Below are 22,505 nucleotides of genomic sequence, written 5' to 3'. Positions count from 1 at the left end.
CCTGGTCGGTAGGGGCTGACCAGTAACTGTTAAACGAAGTCAGCAGTAATCTCACAGGGTCCTGTTTTTAAAACCTAGGCTTTCTGTCACTGTCTAGCCACAGGACTCCAGGGATCCTCCTGTGTTCACATCCTCAGAGCACTGGGACTGCATGTTGTCCAGATTTGCTTCTCTGTTGCTTTGTATAAAACACTGACCAAAGCCAATTTAGGGAGAAAAGGGTTGTTTTGTCTTATAATTCCACATCATAGTTCATCACTGAATCCCAAACAGAAATTCAAGGAAGGAACTGAAGCAGAAACCACAAACAGATGCTACTCACTGTCCTGCTTTCTTATACAACCCAGAACCACCTGCCAAGAGGCGGCACAATCCACAGCAGGCTAGACCTTCCACATCAACCATCAGACAAGAAAACGCCCCACAGACACACGCCTTCAGCCAATCTGATGAGGGCAATTCCTCACTCTAGGCTTCCTCTTCCCAGGTGACTCCAGGTTGTGTCAGGCTGACAAAAATTACCCAATGCACAGCAAGTTCTTTACCCATCAAGCCATCTCCCTGTCTCCCTTTAAAGGAGAGATGGCCTGATTTTTACCAATTTAATAATGTGATTTTACTTTTTTGTGTATATCTTTCAGACAAAATCATACACATTTCTTTTTGTGGTACCAAGCCTAATGCTTTGTAGCCAGGACTCAAGTATAATGACTGAGATGGATAGACTGATAAAATATGAACATTCAGACCATTGAGATGGCTTAGCAGATAAAGGTTCTTACTGAGCAGCCTGCCTTCCTGAGCAGCCCAGGAGTGCATACCAAGGTGACACAATCAAGTCCACAGAGCTGTTCTCTGGCCTCCATGTGAGCACATCCATGATGAACCCCAATAAAAAAAATTAAACACAAGAAAATCAAGAGTAAATCATAACCTGTTCATAAGCAAGGTAACTGCTCTGGCTAGTTTGACGGCAACTTGACACAAGCTACGGTAGTCTGAGAGGGAGGGAGCCTCAACTGAGAAAAGGCCTCCAGAAAGTCAGCTGTAGGCAAGCCTGTCGGGCATTTTCTGAGCTAGTGATTGATGGGGGGACCCAACCAACTGTAGGTGGGGATACCACTGGGCCAGTGGTCCTGGGTTCTGTCAGAAAGAAAGCAGAGCTAGCCAGTTAACAGCATTCCTCCATGGCCTCTGCCGTGGTTTCTGTCCTCCGTGCCTCCCTGTCCGGGCTTCCTTCAGTGATGAAGTCATGTGGAACGGTAATTCAAAAATGCTCATTCTCTCCCCAACTTGCTTTTGGTCACGGTTTTTCATCACAGCAACAGAAACCCTAAGACAGTAGGTGACTGTGACTACTAAGGAAAAATTCTATTACTAATGCCAATCAAAGTAGTTAACAGCTTTTCCTTTTTTCTAACGACCAATTTGTGTGTGTGTGTGTGTGAGTGTGCACATATGATGGTGAATGTGTATTGATGAATATGTGTGTGTCGGGGTGTGTGTGTGTGTGCACGCATGTATGTGTGCATACTGATTCCAGAATTTAGGTTCCCAACACCCACACAGTAGGTTGCCTCAGATCTGGCTATAATATAACCACTTCCAGGGGATCCAACGCTCTCTTTTGAACTTTGTCGGCACGAGGCTCGCAGGTGGTGCACATACACACGCGCAGAGAAAACACCCATACACGTAAAATAAATCTTTTTAAAAAATTACATGGGCTTGCTAATACCAGCAGTTTTTAAAACACAGAAGTAGATGAGAATTTAGAAGACCAAGAGAAGCACCAGGACTGGGAGACTGTCCTATTTTAAAGCATTATTCACTTGCAAAGTCAATTCAAAAGCTCTAGCTAAAATATTCCTGAGCCCCAGTAACGCCCACAAACTGCTCCCTCCGCCCCACTAGAGGCGCGAGGGCGGGGCTAGAGAATGCCCGGAAGAGGCGGGGCCTGGAGAGCGCCTTAGGGTTGCGGCGAGCTCCTCACTTCCTTTCCGCGCGGCGTCCGGGAGCGCCCGCTTCTCGTGCAGCATGGCGGGCGGCGGAGGCCCGGGCCTGTGGAACCCGGCCTGTCCTCGGGCTCTTCCAGGTGCGAACCCCGCGGTCTGTCCACCCCGTCGGTGCGGAGCGGGGCACCCAGCTGACGGCGTCGGTCCCTCACCGGGTACGGTGGGCCACATGGCCTGGTCTGCGCGGCCGCTTGCATTCGCGTTCCCGCGCGCTCGGGCTTTAAAATAACCTGCAGATCCTGAACTGCTCGAGCTCGGGGGACAACAGCCCTTGGCGGCCCTTACTTAAAGGCCTGCGCCTCAGGACGCATCGAAGTGCGGGAAGGAGCGGCCGCTCCTGGCGGCAGCTTTCGCTGGGCCTGCACTGTGTCCACCAGAAGAGCCACGGTGCAGCCTATTTCAGGCTTCTTAAGTGAGTGACCTATTTCCTGTACTACAGTTTGATAGCGGTGGGATGTATTGTCTCTCATATCAAGACGGTCAGTTTTAGGTCTTGTAAGTACGCTCTAAACGAGGCTTTGAAGTTGGAGCAAAATTTGCGGACATCTTGAGTTTTACAGTCTTAATAAATCATCTCCAGTAACTGGCACTGTGATTTAGTGTTTTGGAGTCTGTAGAACACATCTGTGATCCTGGCCATTCCCTTTGCTGTTTAATTGTGCTGGTCTGCGCAACTGTAGTTAGGTTTCTAGCTTTTTCACCTGTAAGCCCCGAGGCTAGTGAGCAAAGGCTAGCTACTCTGGATCCGTCCTTTTCTTAAATCAGTACTGCCTCAGTGAAGGGGGTGAGAGATGAGAGCCTACAGGCCGTGAAGAATTGCGTACTGGTTTACGCCCACTGCAGGCATTTTCTCAATTGAGGCTTCCTCTACTCACTAGCCAGCACAATCATAGAAGGTGTTAAATGTGGAAGTAACAAATGAGTTCACAATCAAATGTTTAATTTTTAGGTGCAACAAAACCTGCCTCTTGAACGTGCTTGGACAAATGTTTTCCAGAAACTTGTCACAGAACGCGATTTAAATAAGCCACCAGGACGGCAGTTGCCAGTGACAGGTACAGATATTAAGGTGTGTGTGTGATTTGATTAATACCTAAGAACCTATTCAACACATAGGGCCGGTTCTTGCTGTGGCTTAATAGCTGGCACGATGATGACTTAGAGTTTGCCGTTTACCCAGCTGAGGGTGTCTTTGAAGAAATACTCTTAAGACTGAGATGCCAGCAATGTAGAGATAATGCATATTACCAAGGTGATGGTTTGTTGAAACCGGTGTACTGTTTATCCAGCATGTAGGTAGCTGCAGGCGAAAGTCCCACCTCAGGAGCTGTGATGTTTACAAACACTTTTGGTAAGTTTGCTCAGTCACATCTCTTGATAACACTCAGGGACTGGGACCAGTTCCTTTTCAAATCACATTTGAATGTCTGTTTCCTTGACATTTTTTCAAAGGCTGTTGAGATAAATACCCGGACTTAGTTTTTGAGCTTGAGGAAAAATACCATGGGGTTCTCACTGTCTTTTTCCTTTGGAAGGTGCAGCACACATTGTGGATGATGAAATGAAGAATTGGTCAAGAATCCGTGAACAGAAGCAAATGATGAATTTTGATATAGTAATCAACAATAAATTATGTAGAAATAAGTTGCTAACTGTTTGGGTAGTAATTTCTTTAAAATGTATGTCTTTTGAGCTTTGTTTTGTCCACAGCCCGGGTACACTGTAGGGGACAGTGCTCAGCAGTCTGTCTAGTACAGTAGCTGAGGTACACTGTAGAGGACAGTGTTCGGCAGTCTCTCTGGTATAGTAGCCAGGGTACACTGTAGGAAGTCACTTGACAAGTCTGAACCAATTTCGAGTGAAGACTTAAATTTTTAGCCTCTTGAGTTCCTGGGTTTAGTAAATAGCATAAGAACACATCAACATTCTGATGACTTGGGGCATTTAAAAGCCTTTGTATTAAGGGCTGAGGAAGTGGTTGCTTAACTGGCACCAGGCCCTGGGTTTGTTCCCTGGCGGGGGGGGGGGGGGGGAGATATTCCTAATGCTAGACTTTGGTTGTGAGAGGTACTGTGTGTGTTGAGGGAGGTTGGTTTACCTTTCACATGAAAAAGCACAAACAGGACTTAATTTGTATGCACTGTCGTTAACCTGCTCATCAGAGTCAATACTTAGTAATACAAAAGTCAGGCACTGTAGACCAGCTAATTGGAGGCAGGAAGACCATTGGCCCCCAGGAGGTCTTTCCAGTCATTGGTTGTATAAAGGGTATACGTAAGAAGTCCACATCTTTCCTTGACTTCATACTTGGGCTTATAAAGCAATATATCCATAATGCCCTTGATAAACTATCAGAAGGCTTTACATTAGGCACTGGGTTATAGAAATTGCAGTGATTTGAACTCAATTTTGTAACTTAACAAGCATGGCATCTACCTGATGGGAGTAGATGGGACCTTTTTTCACATTGCTATGTTCTCTACTGTGTGTTTATCTTTGATACACTGGGGTAACCAGGAAGTTTTGATGTGACTCTCCTTGGTAATTTAATGTGTAAATTAAAAAAAAATTGTGTTGGTTTTGGATACTTGGATCATTTGTTAGTTATGGAGGGGCCACATTTTGTACTCTGAATGGCATTCTACTAGATACCTCAAGACCATACCCAGCTGAGCATGACTCCAGAGTCACTCATACAGTTAGCCAAGGCTGACAGGCATGAGAAGAAACCCTTCACTCAGATTGCTTTATTCATCAGTAGAAAAGAGAGCTGTCCCAGGTCCACATGTGGCGATAAACTGCTGGAGCTGCTGCTGGCACTGAGTCAGGTAGAGGTCTCTTTGCTCTAAATACTCTTCATTATACAGTTCGAATGGAAACAGTGCATTGGGAGCGACACAGAATGCACTGGCCCCTAAATGAAGAACAAAGTAACAGTGTAAACCAGACCTAAAAACTAAAAGTGGAAAACATTTGAAAAAATAAATGTGTAAAACCTCTGAACTGGCCGGACAGTGGTGGCACATGCCTTTAATTCCAGCACTGAGGAGGCAGAGGCAGGTGGATCTCTGAATTTGAGGCCAACCTAGCCTGCAGAGTGAGTTCTAGGACAGACTCCAAAGCTACAGAGAAGAAATCCTGTCTTCTGAACAGTTGACTAGAATCTGGTCCTTTTAAGTTTTTAATTTTTGGTCTTTTTTGAGGCAGGCTCTTGCTCTGCGTGCTGTGAATAAGAGGATCGTCACATCTGGCTGATTGAAATATATTTTAAGTAGAAAATGATCTTTAGTATATGCCACTCACCCTGGTTCTGGATCCTCGCCTCCTAAGACTTAAGCTCCCATGACTCCACTTGGGTCAGTGTTACACTCCCCAGGCTGCTCTCCAGCATGCTCAGTGTTGATGACTGTGCTATCAGTGGTTTACTATATGTTATAAACACTTGAGAGTTTACACTGAGAGCAAGTCCATTCCTGGATCACACATCCTCTCCAACTAGAGCCCCATTCCCACTTAGTTCCTTATCTTCAATGTTCAGTTGTCCAGTCCAGGCTATTTCTATAGCCACACATCCATTACCACTCCAACCTCTGCCTTTGCAGATGCAATCGTAATTTTAATAGCAGTGTCCAGGTCCTAATATAGCTCATTAGCAAAGCTGACTGGATGTTGCATCCAAGGTCCATCTTTCACTAATTTCTGTTTCTACTCTTGACCTAGTCAAAGCTTGCATTACCATTGCATGGAGTATGACAATAGTCCCTATAATTCCAACCTTTCACTAAAGACAACCTGGGTGTGGCACATGCCTTTCGTCCCAGCATATAATAAATGTTTAAAAGTTCTGAACTGGCCGGGCAGTGGTGGTGTACACCTTTAATTCCCGTACTCAGGAAGCAAAGGCAGGCGGATCTCTGTGAGTTCAGGGCCAGCCTGGTCTACAAAGTGAGTTCCAGTATAACCAAGGCTACACAGAAACCCTGTCTCAACAAAGATTCACCAAAGACAACTGTTCCAAAATATAGTTGATATTCGGTCTCGTAAAACATTTAGTTTCTTCCCATTTGTTCTAGGACCAGCACCCTAATTACCTTACTCTGACCCCATTTTCCTTATAACCTACTGGTCTGCTCAGCTTGGTCTGCAACCTTTTAGTCACCCTGCACCTACATTGATTGCAGTGCCCTCTACCTGGATACCTCGCCCCTGAGGTTAAATAACTCCTTCTTATAAGGGTCTCCTTAGTTCTTAACACATAGTTCTGTATTCTCCATAGCATTCATCTCCACTGTGTAAATTCAGCTGACCCCTCTCCCCACTCAGAACTGGCTGAGTCAGTTTCAAGGACACAGAAGCTGCCCCAACACCATCTTTCTCGCAATTGGGAAATCTTGTTCCCTTTAAAAATAACCTCTTGTCTTAGCTTCCCTCCATTCCATCCTGCACTCTTCCTTTCCCCACATTTCTTTGATCTGCTTGTCCTTCACTGTTTTTCTTTGCTTACCTCCTACTCTTATTTACCTCACTCTGTTCTCTACTCTTTTGTGGGGAAGAAGCAGTGTGAGGACGAGGTATGGGGATGGCAGTGGGGAAGGGACTTAGTAAGGACAGTAAGAAAGTATAATGACATGTAGAAAATTCCATAAGGAAACATCACTTTGCTAAACTTAAAAACTAATACAAAGTGAAGTAATATTTATGAAACGTTTTAACACTGTATTACTACAGAGTTAAAAATCACAAACACCTAACTGAAATTCATCAGCTAAAGGAATTAAAGAGGACATCTTTTTACTTCCCTTAAATACGTTCTTAAGTATGTCAGTGCCGTCTTTACAATGTAGTCACAGTTTATCGCAGAGTCCTTAATACAAAACCCCAATATACCTTAACAATTATGTAAGATTGATGTCACCTTTCCTTCCTTCCTCCCTCCCTCCCTCTCTTCCTTCCTCCCTTCCTCTTTCCTTTTCAGTTTTTTTGAGACAGTTTCTCTGTGTGGTCTTGGCTGTCCTGGAACTCATTCTGTAGAGCAGGCTGGCCTTGAACTCACAGAGATCCGCCTGCCTCTGCCTCCCAGTGCTGGGATTAAAGGCGTGCGCCACCACCTGGCTGCAGCACGTTTCTTTATGGTATAGAAAATAACTGATTTGAAAAAAATATGGCCTTAAAATAAGTAAAATAAGACAAATTAGAATACTTACATATCCCTACTATTAGTATTTGTTGGAACCAGTGTTCTGTCTAAACTAGTTCAGGATGACAATCTTTTCTAGTAATCAGTAACTCCATAACCTACTTCCTAGAGCTTTCCATCTATGTCCTTTGTAGAGGACACGCACGAATTTGTAGATAACGATTTATAGGTCTCTTGGGCTTGAGGCCTCCAGGGATCCTAGGTTAAGAATGCTTGGCTTAGTCTGGGAGCGAAAGGGACTGGTCAGCAGAGGTTAGGAACGCTTGCTGTTTTCAGCACAGGAGACTGAGGCTTGAGCACGGCACGTTAAAGGTGAGCCTGGGCTTTGTGGTGAGGCTTAGTCTCACAGAAGTCCCCGAGAGCAATCATACAGAATCAGACGTCTGTTGTCAGATGGCACTGCCACCCAGCAGCATGGCCACAGCTGGAGGCCCAGTACTCAGAGGCTGGGTGGTACGGTTTGGGTTCCCAGCCAGTTGGGCTATACGGTGAGACTCTGTCTTGAACAAGGAAAAATATGAAATTCCCCTATAAACAGCAAATGTTCAAATTCAGGTACGCTTTATCTAATAACAATGAAGATTACTTTGAAGTATTTAAAGTGTAGGTAATAATAATAATAATCTAAGACTATTTAGGAATCATTATTAGTGAATTACCATATTTCAACGTGAGAGACATTTCAAACAATAAGGCTGCAATCAGCACATCTTCCTTGAGAACTTTATTCCTTAAGTTCAGTCGAGCATGAGCTTCAGATAAAGAAACTCTGAAAAAGAAAATGGAAGTTAATAAAAACATGTTAGTATTATAAAAAATTTACATATTTAGCTCCAAATCTACAAGAAAAAAAATTTACATATTTAAACAGGAACCAACTAAGACATGACGTGAGCCATGTGTTAGCGGTCACCATACTGTTTTCTTGTTTGTTTGTTTTCCTTTTAAGCTATTTGTTCCCCATCAACTTAATAAATTGTGCCAGAAGGAAGTATCCTGCCTTGTAAAAAAAAAAAATTGACTTCCACTTAGCATTCCACATCCCCTGCGCTGAGTTCTGCTTCAGTAAATATACACTAGAGGGAATAAACGTAACTAAGTATTCTATAGGTATGTAAGATGTATAGATACATAGCTGCTTGGTGCTTCCATCAGCTCCTCGCCTGTCCAGAGTCCCCATGGCATCCTACAGTTCACAGTTCTTGTCACATAAGCCAATTCTGCGCACAGCATTCTGAACTGCTCATCGCCCTGTCGTCTCTGAACCCACGTGACCATTCACTACTTCCCCGAATGACTTACTACTTTAGACACGTGAACCGCTCTCCTCCCCGTGAAGCACCTCCTCTCCTCCTTGTCAGGCTCTCAAATGACTGTTGGATTTGAGAGTCAGGAAACTCAAGTTGAGTCTGTAGGATTTGCTGACTGGATGACTTGGCATAAATTAACGTTGAGTGTGTGAGTGTGTGTGTATGTATAATGAGGATATGAAATAAGATAAAATTCTGTAACCCACGGGATTTATATAAATCTGGACTGAAATAAGAGTCATTGTAGTTTCCCCCAATTGGTCTTTTCTTCTGTTTGTGGGACCTGAGGGAGCTGGAGATCAAAATGTGACAACTCTTTACATACTCGGGTAACTTTTATAGATGCCCACAGTTTCTTTTTTCCGAGGTAAATATCTCAGTACCTGTAATGGTATGAGGACTAGCGGTATGGCTCAAAGGTATGAGGCCCTGGGTTCCAGCCTAAGCGACACATGCACACACACACACACACACACACACACACACACACACACAAAATGTCTCATAAAACATAACTTACTTTTTGTTTATTTTTGTTTCATTTTTTTTGAAACAGGGTCTCTCTACGTAGCCCTGACTATCTTGGAAGTTGCTATCAGGCTGGCCTTGAACTCACAGAGATCCACCTGCCTCTGCCTTCTGAGTGCTGGGATTAAAAATGTGCACCACCACATCTGGAGAAACATAATTTTCATCTTTTCAATATTCCAGCTACTTCCCTTAAGACCAGATCTGTTTAACCTTTACAATCTGGTACTGTGTGTCTTATTTGACTGTCAGAGGTAAGGTAGAGTTATCATTCTCTTGCTCTTCATACATGTTCTATTAATACAGCCTAAATCTCAAAAGATAAGTCACATTCCATGTTTGCTCATATTAATCGTGAACAGAATGAAGTCTCCTGGATGCCATTCATCTTCAGTGGCATTAGCCTCTTCCCACACTAGAGCGCTTGGGAACCTAGTTGGAGACTTCATGTTTATTCTACTAACCTTTCTCTTGATAGATGAAGATCATAATTCAAATCTGTGATGGTCTCTCAATGTAGCTTAAAATATATCTGATTATTGTAACCCTAATGTTCTCATTCAAAATCCCGAATGCACATGTGGAACCCTCACAAAAGGAGAGATGGCTATTCTATAGAAGAGGGACTGAAGGCTCAGGACTCTTCGGGGTAGGAGGGCTCTTACCGTGCAAGTCCATAAAACCCCTCTCCACTCTCAGTACTTGTCCATATAATAGGAAAAAGTTGCATTATATTAAAATTAACCCTGCCTGACTTTTGATCAAAATAGTCATTTTAAAGTAAGTTATAGAAGTTTAAATAAAGAGTATCTTTTACTACAGACAAAAGACAACATGAGATATCGGAACTTCCAAAACTGATAGAGCATCGTTTGTCTGAGTATTATAACTATGACTTTATTACATACTGCTGATTAGTATTTGAAACTTTTATTAAGGATTTGATTTTTACTTTGACTTACCTCTTGCATTTTCAGCTTTATTTAAATAATATAATTGAAGAAAGTGATTAAACTTATCCATCTCTTGTAGATCCGTTCTTGGTGCTGTCTACACAGTATTTTACTTTATTTTGCAGTTATAACAAAATACTGCATTAATTTGTTTATTGGATTATTTTACTTTTGATCTTTATAATTTGAGATTGTATTTTACTATATCGAGTGAAATAATGGCCTATCAAAAAGGGACTATAAATTATACTAAAGTCACATCATAATACCACATATCACAACACAGTGTGACTGGTAGGACTGTTAAAAGTATAATTTCATTTGGGCAAACAGAATGCACCTATTGTCAATATAAAATATATTTGCCTGTTTCTGTTTGTTTTCGACATACTGATTTGAATGAGCTGGAGAGAGAGCTCAGTCTTGCTGAAGTGCCTGCCCCACAGCCTGAGGGCCCACAGCACCCACGTGAAGAAGCCGGTGCTGCTAAGGAAGGAAGAAGGGAGGCTCCCTGGAGCTTGCTCAGCAGCTAGTCTAGTCCAGTCAGTGAGCTCCACGTTCAGAGTCTCTGAAAGTGACTGACACCTGACATCACCTCTGGCCTCCTTGCTGCCCCCCATACATATTTACACACACACACACACCAATGTGCAGACACACATGTACACACTCACATACATGCCTAGAGAGGGAGCTCAGTGGGTAAAGTGCTTGCTGGACAAACACAAATACCTGAGTTCAAGTCCCAGAAGCAGTGTGAAAAGCTGAGTCTGGTGGCACAGGATTGTAATTCCAAACAGTGAGAGGCAGAGACCAGCCAATCCCTGGGGACTGCTGGCCGGCCACCTCAGCCTACTTGGTGAGTGCCAGGCCAGGGCAAGATCCATCTCAAACACAAGGTGGGTGGTATCTGAGGAATGACACCTGAGCCTGTTCCCTGGCTTCTACATGTGAGCACACACACCCTCACACACATTTAAAAAATGTATTTGTATATTTGCTGTTATTTATTTATTTTGAGATCAGGTCTTACCTAGCATAGTCTGGCCTTAGCTCACTCAGTAGCTGGGACGACATCCTGCCTCCATTTTCTTAGAGTTTAGATTATAGGTGTGTACCACACCCACTCTAGGTGGGATTGGGGACTGAACCCAGGAACTTGTGCATGCTAGGTAAACACTCTACTGACTGAGCTACATCTTCAGCCTATGCTGATATTTAAAAAAATAACTTCTGGAAGTATTCATTAAAATTGTTAACAGGCTGGGTGATGGTGCCGCATGCCTTTAATTCCAGCACGCAGGAGGCAGAGGCAGGCAGATCTCTGTGAGTTCGAGGCCAGCCTGGTCTACAAGAGCTAGTTTCTGGACAGTCTCCAAAAGCTACAGAGAAACCCTGTCTTGAAAAACAAGTGAACAAACAAACAAAAACCCTACTGTTAACTATGATTTTATCTCTGGGTAGACAGCTAGGTATAGATAGTGTTAGGAGCATGCATTACTCATTTTAGATTTTGTGATGTTCATAAATTTTTATAACAAGAATTATTCATTATTCACTTCTTAAAAAATAGCAGCATATTTACTAAAGTGTTTTAAAGTACAAGGAACAAGGCTGGGAATATGGCTTAGTGGTAGGGTGCTTGCTTGCATGTGAAGGTCTTGTGTTCCGTCCTTGACACCATGCTAAATACATAAATAAATACACAGAGGTGCAAGGAACAGTGTAGTGTCTGTATGGGGAAGGGAGGAGTTGGAGGAGGGGGAATGGAGGTGGATTGGAGCCAAACACATTATATGCACATATGAATATTAAATAAATTACTTAATAGGAAAGTTTCTTTAGACCCAACTATAACATACTTGGAACACAAACAACCATATTAAAAAGCAATCATTTACATTGAAGTCGTTGGACTTTTTTCAGGCATATCTCGTACGGAGGATCCAATAAAAACAATTTAGGGAAAGGAATTATTAGTGGTGCAAATGACTTAAAATATAACAAAGGAAGTCATTAAGTCATCTTAAATTCTTCTGAAACAAAGTAAATAATCAACCAACCAACTATAAATCAAACAGAGAAACAAAAAAACAAGTAAGTTAATTAAATTCATATTTAGAAGTCAATTTTGGTCATACAATCCGGGTTGAATACCTACAAGTATTTTAATGCAGATGCTGACAGCTTTGACCCCTGTATAGAGTCTGCTCTGATTCTGCGACTCGCTAGATAATAGCCGTGAATCATTCGTTCTGCCTCCAAGCTGAATTCTATATTCAAATTCTGTGCAAAAGCCAGGAGCTAAGTTAAAAATATAAAAAAATTAAAGAGATTTAGTTTTATTATGGATTCATAATTCCAAAGTGTATGACATCCGATTTTTAAGTTTCTGTAAGCTTTACATCAAATATAAATAAATATCTGGGCCATTTCCAAGTCATTAAGGACTTTAAGTCATTCCCTTCTGCTTGTAAGAGCTATGAAAGCTTATCTAGAATAGCCTCTCTCATAGTGCAGGAGTCTGCTATGCACTGGGCTGAACGACTGGATGACTTTTGTGCTCCCATGGGAGAAAATTCTCCCTGGAGCTCATGTCTCTTTTGAATGCTAAATTCCTAGGCAGTTTATTTCTTCATACCTTTCTCTCATTTTCCTTATGACTACTGCATCCCCACCACTGAGGTGGTACCGTGTTACTACAATAAAGGTAAGTCCTGATGACTCAGGCAGATCTGAGCAGAGAATAATTCTTTTTGAAAAGTTGACGTATATATTGAGGATGTGGGTAGCGTGCATGTGTCCTGGCTTGAGTGTCGTGTTCTGGGCACTGAATTCAGGTGGTCAGGCTGGACAGCAAGCCGAGCCACCTCCATGGCCAGAGAATGATTCTAAAACACAACAGTTAAGACTGTCCTTCTCAGTCCTGCTTGCTCTTCTTTGTCTATAATTCTCAGGTCTTTAAATCCTTACTTTATCACATAATTTTCAGATTTTTTGTTGACTTTACTATCTTAGCTGTTTTCTTCTTTTTTTAAATTCATAAGACCTAAAGGAAACATCAACCACTACTAGGATGCTATTAACTATAATTACACCTGGTTTTTCTGGTATTGTGGGGTTTGAACCCTGGGCCATACCCAGCTAGGAAAGGGCTGTACTGCTGGGCTACATCAGCACCCCGTTTTCTCTATTTTAAGAAGCACACGGCTATATCCTGGGCTGGATGCATCTAGTCTTTGCTCTGCAGTTTTCTCCAGGCCTCAGAACTGGATGATGACAACACAGTAGCCCTCTCTGTTTTACTCTACAGTGGCATGGTGATGTCACCTCTATTGTCTTTCAGAAAGGATTTATTGTCCCAGGAGTGTTCTTCCAGATGTCAGCCCCTGCAGGAACTGCTTCAGGACAGCCCACATCATAAATCCAATGAATGCACAAGTTAAGGGTGACTTCATGAAGTCCCCCTAACAACTCTGAGGGGTGCCTTCAGCTTCAGAGCTTCCTGTTGGCTTGCAGAGGCCAGCACTCGGCAGGCCACACAGCTGGGCTCTAACCTCTGCCTAGCCTTGCTTCCTCCCTCCCTGAGACAATGACAGAAGAACACTTTCTATCACACACTAGGCACCAAACCCTTTCTTCTCTACATCCCCAGTCCTCAGCAAATTTTATGTTCTTTGATCTGTGCAGCACATAGATTTCCATTTTTATACTATTTTATAATAGTATAATATTCACAATTGTTCTCTTCTATCTGAGCCTCACAGACTTTCTGCAAACTGCTAAAGCCCTAAGATTCCATAATACTTTTTTTCTCCAGGCAAGCCAATTTTCTCACACCTTCCCAAATATATTAATTTCTACTTCTATGTCTTTGCTTTTATTGTTCATTTCTGCTTAAAACACATTATTCTTACTATAAAACTTTTAAGATATTTCTTAATGTCCAACTAAATTCTCATCTTTTTCCTAAAGTATTCTTGCATTCTATATTCATATTTTATTCTGAATTCCATATATATTTAGAGCAATGAAAGCTCAGTACTTAAGTTGTCCCCTAAACGGGTCACGGATCTTGGTTCTTTCTCAGTTAATAGATTCTTTAAAAGGAAACTCCACAGGCATGAAATGTGAATACGTATGTTTACATGGACTAGCTTAACTTTCTATAGAAATATTCTATTTTAATACATTGATTTTTATTTATTTATTTGAGACAGGCTTTCACTGTGTAGCCCTGGCTGTCCTAGAACTCACTCTATAGACAAGACTGACCTTGAGCTCAGAGATCCATCTGTACGTCTCTGCTTCCTGAGTGCTGGGATTAAAGGCATGTGCCACCACGGCCTGCAACATTGATCTTTTTAAAGCTATAGATATTGGGATAGTAGTAGAAATAATAAGCTTAACATTAAAGTTTCCTCACACAGCTGGTCAGTTAATTTTTTTTCTAGACAATGTACTTAAAATGTTCAAAATCTGGAAGCAAGCTGGTCCAAAAGAACACCAGCTAAGCATGGTAGCAAATGCCTGTAATCTTAGCACTTGAGAGGCAGAAGCAGAAGGATCAAGTTCAAGGCTGCCCTTGGCTACCATAGTGAGTTCCAAGCCAGCCTAGATTACATACAACCTTGTCTCAAGATTAAATAAAACAAAAACCAACTAGATAAACAAAATCCTAGAAGAAGAAAAAGATGATGCTCAAGTAACCTTCTATTTCAATTAAGAAATGGGGCTGAGGAAGGCTCAGTGAGTAGAGGCACTTGCTGCTGAGCCTGACCATCAGAAGCTTCGGGGTAGAAGGAGAGAACGGCAGTCTACAAGTTACTCTCTGACCTTGGTGTACACTGGGGTACACTTGTGCCCCCACACACTATATAAACAAATAAATGTAAAAATTAAAAATGGATAAATTGAGAATCAATGAAATGGGAATTCTGGATAAGCATTTTATCTACCTTTACCTTTTGAAAATCTTCAGTTGTGAACTCTTTAGAAGCTAAATAAAGCAACCCCTCGGGATCCATAGCTTTCTTTAAAGTATGTTGCACAGTGGGAAGAAGTGGGTGGCAAGGAGATGATTCATTGCAGTTAATCAACAATCCAAATGCCTCCACAAGATTAGCTGGAATCAAACTGCAATCCTGTATACACCAAAGGTAGGGCAAACAATAAGCTAACTAGCTGGAAATAGTTAACCCAATAGATTCCTATACTATTTAACTTATGCAAGGATTATTTCATTATTAACTAGAGTTTAAAGCAACTTCTGAAAAAACGTGAAACTTGTGGAAAGCAACTTTTTAAGAACGTCCTTATTGAGTATTTATTATATATTGTTTATTAAACCCTCCGGGGGCACAGTTGGTAGAGTGCTTGCTGAATGAGGGTGCTGAATTCTGTCCCCCAGAATCCACCAGAAAGGCTGAGTGCCACAGCAGGGGCCTGGACTCTCAGTGCTGGGGAGGAAGGAACGGCCTTTGAACTTGCTGGAGAGACAGTCAGCTAAACTGGGGAGTTCCAGAGAAACTCTGTCTCAAAAACTAAGGTAGACTGCAATTGAGGAAGACATCTGGGCCAACCTTGACCTCCCCCCCCCCATCCCCCAGGACTTCACTATTCAAACACAAATGTCTACTGACTAGACATCTAATTTGCATGACTGAAAACTCAGGGGTGGAGATGTCGCTCAGATAAAACAAAAACAAACATTAAAACTATTATTAAACAATTGAATCATTATTCAGTTGTAATTTCTAGTAAAAGTATATAAACGCATTAATAACAAAAGCATTCTGAAGTCATATTGCTGGATATAAGAGTGCATGCCTGCACCCCAGCTCTCATCGTCCAACAGGATTCCTAGTTTGAGGTTATTCTGGGCTGAACAATGAGTTACGGCACAGCCTTGGTTATCTAGTGAAGCCTTACCTGGAAATGAGGATGAAGAAGAGGAAGATGCCTAAGAAGGAAGAGGTAGGAAGGGGAGAATATGAAGACAGACTAACAGTTCTCTGAGAAACATTTAAAAGCATTTTTTTTTTGAGACAGGGTTTCGTGTAGACCAGGATGGCCTCAAACTCACTATGTAGATGAGGATAACCTTGAATTGTACTCTTCCTGCTTCCATGCCTCACATTCTAGGATTACAGGAAGGTGGCCTCCTCAACAATATTCTCACAGTAAAACATTCAGAGTCCTTACCATCTGACCAATCGGAGCACTGGTTTTCTGCACAGTTCTCCTTGAAGATGAATCCATATCAACAAAAGACCAAAAACTGCACTGAACAGGGAAAGTCATCTGCTGGTCGATATCATCCCCAAACTTCTTTCCTGGGATGAAGACTGTGGTGCTTCTGCTCTCCAAAGCTGCATCAGAAGACGGGAGCACGTTACCTAGGTGTCAGTGCTGCCAGCACACACTAGCAGCTGCTACCGTCAACCTCTTACGCTTTTGTCATGCTAGGAGATATCCTATATGTTCACAAATCATCGTCATGCGGAATTTTATTATCTAAACAGATAGTGAAGACACAAGTAAATTTGATTGCTTTACAGGATAGTACTAAAATTAGAGCAATGACCATAAAAAAGAACAAGGTAAGAAAACTATTTGAAAATTATGTCTGTATATGAGCTATTTGTCTGAGAATCACCAGTCGAGAGCACAAGCCAGAACTGTGGTTGGGCATTTGGGTGGAACAGGCAGAGGACTAGGACCCTCACAACAGGCTTTCATTAGACCAGGCTGCTCTCAGATTCGCCCTAGAGTGGAGGATAATCTGGAACTTGGATCCTCCTTCCTCCACCAAGCACAATGTACAGTGCCTGAGACAGAAAGCAGGGCTGTGTATGTGCTAGGCATAGACTCAACTGAGCCACATTCCCAGCTCAGTAAATGTCCTTTTATGTGTTTAAAAAATGATAGAAAGGGGGCTGGAGAGATGGCTCAGAGGATAAGAGAACTGACTGCTGTTCTGGATGTCCTGAGTTCAATTCCCAGCAACCACATGATGGCTCACACCCATCTATAATGAGATCTGGTGCCCAGAACACTATATACATAATAAATAAAAATTAAAAAAAAAAGAAAAAATGATAGAAAACAGTCCATTCATCAGGAAATGTCAGAAGACAAAGAATATGATCTGTGACAAGTGTATTTCAAACCAAAGTCATCAAAGCCCTGTCCCACTTAAAACCCAAACAAAATCTAGAAATACCCTACTCATACTTTTATCCTTCCTTCACACTTCAAAACAACCAATCAACACTTTAATCTTATTTTTTAGGATTGTAAATTTGAAATCCATTTGAAATCCCAAATGGATTTCAAATTAATCTTTTAATTCATTTAATGGTCTCTCCTCCTCCTCTTCTTCTTTCCCTAGACAGGGTTTCTGTGTAACAGTCCTAGCTGTCCTGGAACTTGCTTTGTAGACCAGGCTGGCCTCGAACTCACAGAGATCTGTTTGCATCTGCCTCTTGAGCGCTAGGATTAAAGGCGTGCACCACCACTGCCCGGCTCATTTCTTTTGTGTTCATATGTTAGACTTCTGTAACTATGAAAAAAACTGATACAAATAACTTCAAGAGAAGACTCATTTGGCTGTTGTTCTAGAGGTTTTAGTCCACCATGGAGGGGAGGACATGATGGATACATTGACTCACTTCACCGTAGTCAAGAAGAGAGAGAGATCTGTGCGTATTAGCTGCAGGGGAAGTGGGTTAGTCCTTCTTCCTTAATTTATCCTCTCTGGAGTGACTTCCAGACAGACCCAGAAGTGTGGTTTGTTACTCTCGTAGGTGGTCTCAACCCATTCAAGTCATGGCTATCACGTTATACTTTTCTTTATCGTGAATTGTAAATATTTAACCTAATAGAAATTGCCTACGCAATTTTCACAATGATTACACTACTTGCTACTCCCCCAACAATACACAAGAACTCAGAGGTTCCACATCTCAACAGTTTTTCTTGTCAACTGTTGAATTTCTTTTTTTGCCATTCTATTTTTTTTTTTTTTTGGTTTTTTGAGACAGGGTTTCTCTGTGGTTTTGGAGCCTGTCCTGGAACTAGCTCTTGTAGACCAGGCTGGTCTCGAACTCACAGAGATCCGCCTGCCTCTGCCTCCCGAGTGCTGGGATTAAAGGCGTGCGCCACCACCGCCCGGCTTTTTTTTGCCATTCTAGTAGGCAGAACTAGTTATAAAATTTGTGGAGCCCAGTGTAAAGCAAAGCTAGCATGCTGTTAAAAAGCAGGAAAAATACTTCTATTAAAGGTACAACTATGAACAGCTTACCTTTAAATGTATTTTATATGTAGGTTTATATTTATATTTATACTTTTTTTCTTAGAACATTACAAATAAGATGTAATAGGAGTGATGTAGAAAAAGCATAGCACTTATGCATTACTGGTTGGAATGTACAATTGATGTTTTCCCTCTTAACACAGTTCTATCTATGGTTAACCAAAAAGTGATCCAGCAATTCCACTCTTGGATATATTCAAAGGAGCCAAGTCTAGAACTCAAACAAGCATTTGTACACTAGTACTGTGGTGGTTTAGATGAGAACAGTCCCTAGAGGCTTCCCAACATGATGGCTATAGTCTCTAACCCTCTGCAATCATAAGCTACAAATTAAATGCTTCGTTTTAAGTTGTCTTGGTCTGGTATTTTATTATGCCAAGTGAGAAGTAACTAAGACAAATAACCATAGTGAATAATTCACAATATGCATAAAGTGAATATAGCAATATATTGTATCTGTCAATACATTCATCCAAAGAATGAATTCTATTAATAGACAAGTTCACAAAGACAGAAAATGGAATGATATTATCAGGGGCTAGTGTCTGGGAGAATAGGTAGTTAGTTATCATTTAATGAGTATAGAGTTTGTATTTGGGGCGATCAAACCATTCTGGAAATGAAGGGTGAAAATAGATGCACAAGACTATGAATGTACTTTGTCTTACTCAGTGTCTGTTGCTGTGAAGGCAACTCTTGTAAAAAAGAAGCGTTTAATTAGGGCTTTCCTAGACTCTCAGGGGGTTGGTTGCTATGGCAGCACACAGGCAGGCACGGTGCTGGAGAGTAGCTGAGAGCTTTAGGTCCTAATCCAAAGGCAGCTGGCAGAGAGGGCAAGACTGGGGCTCACACTGGCATTTGAACTCCTACTCCCGTGACACAGTCCTCCCGCAAGGCAACACCCCCCAATCCTTCCCAACTGTCCATCAACTGAGAAGCAGACTCCCAAATATCTGAGTGAGCTCATGGTGGCCATTTCCAAATGACCACAGACCTAATGCCGTAAGATTGTACAAAGATTGAAATGGCAGCCTGGCGGTGGTGGCGCACGCCTTTAATCCCAGCACTCGGCAGGCAGAGGCAGGTGGATCTCTGTGAGTTCGAGGCCAGCCTGGACTACAAGAGCTAGTTCCAGGACAGGAATCAAAAGCTACAGAGAAACCCTGTCTCGAAAAACAAAACAAAACAAAAAAGATTGAAATGGCAGCTCCTAAGGAATGTATATTTTTGTATTTCTTAAATTTACATTTATGTATTCATTTTTATGTATTCATTTAGGTGTGTGTGTGTGTGTGTGTGTGTGTGTGTATGTGTGTGTGTGCACTCAAGCACGCTTATGTGCAGGTCATAGTTTGTGTGTTTAAGTCAGAGGAATACTTGAGGGAGTCAGTTCCCTCTTTATAGCATGTGTTCCTAGGTATCAAACCCAGGTCACTGAGCTGGTATCAAGCACCTTTACCCTCTGAGCCATCTCACCATCATTTTTGTATGGTTTCTAGAAGAGTCTTTCTAGGTAGCTCAGGTTGGCCTCAGACTCACTATGTATCCCAGACTGGTCTTAAACTCAGGACCCTTCCACCTTAGCTCCCAGAGTGCTGAGATTATAGGTGTCTGCACCATGTTTATCTTAAGTAACTTTGCTCAACTGAAAAAATGAAATACTGATACAAGTTATGACATGAATGAAATAAACTACATTTTTTGCTAAATTAAAGAAGGCAGCCACAGATGGCCAGATATTAAAGGATTTATTTATTTATATGAAATGTCCAGAATAGAAAATCCCTATTCTGTAGGAAATGATTTGATTCAAATGGACAGCAGACCCTCTTTTTTCAGTCAAGAATGGTAAGGATATGAACTGCATTCATGATAAGGAAGGGTAAGGGATTGGATATTGTGGAATAATAGCTTTTGAACACTGTGAAGAAGTGTCACTCTGATTGGTTTAATAAAAGCTGAATGACCAATATGTAGGCAGGATTTCCAGGCACGGAGGACACTGGGAAGGAGAAGGGTGGAGACATGGGAAGAACAGAGGAGGCAGGAAATCAGGTTGGACTGTGTGCAGATGGCGTGAGCGAGCCTCGGGGCAGCACATGGATTGATAGAAACGGGTTAATTTAAGTTAAAAGAGTTAGCTAAAAACAAGCCTAAGATATCGGCTGAGCTTTCATAATTAACCATAAGTATACTGTCATTATCTGTGAGCTGGTGGCCCAAAGAAAAATCTGCCTACAAGTGGATTGCGGCTCAAGGTGAGGGGACGGGAGGGAGTAGACCGCAGTTCACAACAACCAATGAAGAGTCACTGAGAACCAAAGCGAGAGCAGACTGTGTCAGGAAGGCTCGCAGAGACCGCAAGTGCTCTAAGAAGGTGGCATGGGTGTGCTTCCTCCATCTCACTGACTTTCCTTGCAATATACAACTTCAAAGTTAAAGCTATTTTAAAAATTATTTTTTTGTATGTGGTGCTGGGGACCAAACCTAGGGTTTTCTAGGCAAGCTCTCTATCAGTTAAGTTGCATCCCCAGCCTAAAGTTATAAAAAGCATGCACTCTATCACTGAGCCTAAGAGGAAATTACTGACTTGTGGAAACTTTCTGTATTCTGCACACATCCCACATGTCTTAGTTATGTCCTATTGCGGAGAAGGGACACTGTGACCAAGGCAGCTTTAACTGGGGCTGGCTTACAATTTCAGAGGATTAGTCCACGCTCATGGCTGGGAGTATGGCAGCAGGCTGCAGGCAAGCCTGCTGGGAGCTTACATCCTGGCCAGTAGGCAGGAAGGGAGAGTGTGTGAGTCTGGGCCTGGCCTGTTGAAACCTCAAAGTCCACCCCAAGTGACACGCCTCTTCCAAGAAAACTGCACCTCCTGATCCTTCCTAAATAGTTTACCAACCAGGGGCCACACATTCAAATGTGTGAGCCTACCGGGCCATCCTCACTCAAAGCACTACGTTTATGCATGCACACAACTGAGTAACTGGAAAGGAACACAGGAAGCAGGCTGAGCATAGACACCTCTCTGCTTTCTGACTATGAATGCAAAGTGCTGCCGTGAGCTGCCGTCTTCTTTCCCTGGCTGGACGGACCTACTCTGAACTGAGAGCCAAAACAGACCCTTCCTTTCGTAGTTGCTTTTCTTAGGTGTTGTGTTGCAGCAAGAGGCCAGGTAACTAATACACCCGCTAAAGTAAGACTATTTTGTAGCTTCTCTGTACACTGACAGGAATGTCAGACTCTCCCTAAACAAAGTCCTCCTTCCCATGGTCTGACAGTGTTTACTGAAACCTTCAAAATTTCCAATAAGGACAAGAACCAAGAGATTTCAAAGGCACACTTCCTCTCTAGGGGTGATTTGCTTCTGTCCTGTGCGAGGCATTTCTTAAATTTAGAACTCAGTAAAACAGGAGTTGGGGAAGTGATTCTGGTTGAGTGAGGCTGCCTGTAAACCATCAAATGCTCTATCAGTGACCTCTAGGAGATGCACTTATTCATCAAGGCAGATTTCTTTGGTAGGCTGGACTGTCCAGACACACATAGGCAAGTCTTTTGCACCTTTCCAGAAAGTTCACACTCTGATTAAGCAGGGCCTGTCTCAGTAAGCTATGCCAGTACAGAATACAAAACTAATCAATGTGGAGCTTGAGGGATGGCTACATAGCTAAGAGACTGGCTGCCCTTCCAGAACACCTGGATTTATTCCCACAACCAACATGGTGGCTCACAGCTGTCGGTAAATCCAGTCCCAGGGGATCCAATGCCGCCTTTTGGGTTCTGGGAGCCCCAGGCACACATGTGGTGATCAGCAAAACATTCATAGTCAGTCATAAAATATAACAGCAAAACCCCAAAACAAAATCAATATAAACTACTGCATCAATAGAGTAAAGCAGAAAAACCATACAATCAAATTAATAGATGTAAGAAACAAGATCTGACAAAATCCCACACTGATTCATAATAAAATGTCTTGACAAAATAGGAATAGAAGAAAATCTCTTCATCATAGGTTTTCAAGCTAAAACAACAGCAAACACCCCACAGCTGGCATTACACTTAACGGTGAGAAACCTGAAGATCAGAACAACTCTTTTTCACATTGTGCTAAAAGTCTTACATAATGCAATAAGACAAAAAGAAAGAAAATTGGCCCCAAAGAAAGTCATGTATTAGAAC

At 42.2% G+C, this 22,505-nt stretch overlaps 1 protein-coding gene, 1 long non-coding RNA gene and 1 other non-coding gene across 5 annotated transcripts in view; 2 read left to right on the top strand and 1 right to left on the bottom strand.

The window, feature by feature from the left end:
- Window positions 1-1,984: 1,984 nt before the first annotated feature.
- Window positions 1,985-3,661, top strand: LOC142849374 (uncharacterized). Of its 3 annotated transcripts, none has more exons than XR_012910569.1 (4): window positions 1,985-2,427; window positions 2,965-3,070; window positions 3,305-3,366; window positions 3,551-3,661. It is a non-coding gene; the product is annotated as an uncharacterized LOC142849374 (long non-coding RNA). The 3 variants fall into 3 exon arrangements; XR_012910570.1 differs by having other exon boundaries at window positions 2,965-3,084; window positions 3,312-3,366; XR_012910568.1 differs by having other exon boundaries at window positions 2,965-3,084.
- Window positions 3,157-3,240, top strand: LOC142851469 (small nucleolar RNA SNORD87). The gene has a single exon (XR_012910787.1). It is a non-coding gene; the product is annotated as a small nucleolar RNA SNORD87 (small nucleolar RNA).
- A 1,101-nt stretch (window positions 3,662-4,762) lies between the features above and the next one.
- Mcmdc2 (minichromosome maintenance domain containing 2) overlaps window positions 4,763-22,505 on the bottom strand; it is a 31,730-nt gene continuing 13,987 nt past the window's right edge. The window contains exons 10-14 of the mRNA XM_075971348.1: window positions 16,208-16,374; window positions 14,968-15,147; window positions 12,165-12,307; window positions 7,872-7,981; window positions 4,763-4,929 (exon numbers count right to left, since the gene is read on the bottom strand). Coding sequence (XP_075827463.1) covers window positions 4,763-4,929; window positions 7,872-7,981; window positions 12,165-12,307; window positions 14,968-15,147; window positions 16,208-16,374 — 767 coding nt within the window. The remainder of the gene's footprint in view (window positions 4,930-7,871; window positions 7,982-12,164; window positions 12,308-14,967; window positions 15,148-16,207; window positions 16,375-22,505) is intronic.

The sequence above is a fragment of the Microtus pennsylvanicus genome, chromosome 5 (assembly GCF_037038515.1).
Source record: "Microtus pennsylvanicus isolate mMicPen1 chromosome 5, mMicPen1.hap1, whole genome shotgun sequence".
Taxonomy (NCBI): Eukaryota; Metazoa; Chordata; class Mammalia; order Rodentia; family Cricetidae; genus Microtus; species Microtus pennsylvanicus.
Note: the sequence above shows the minus strand (reverse complement) of the source record. Positions and strands in the feature narration are given on the sequence as shown.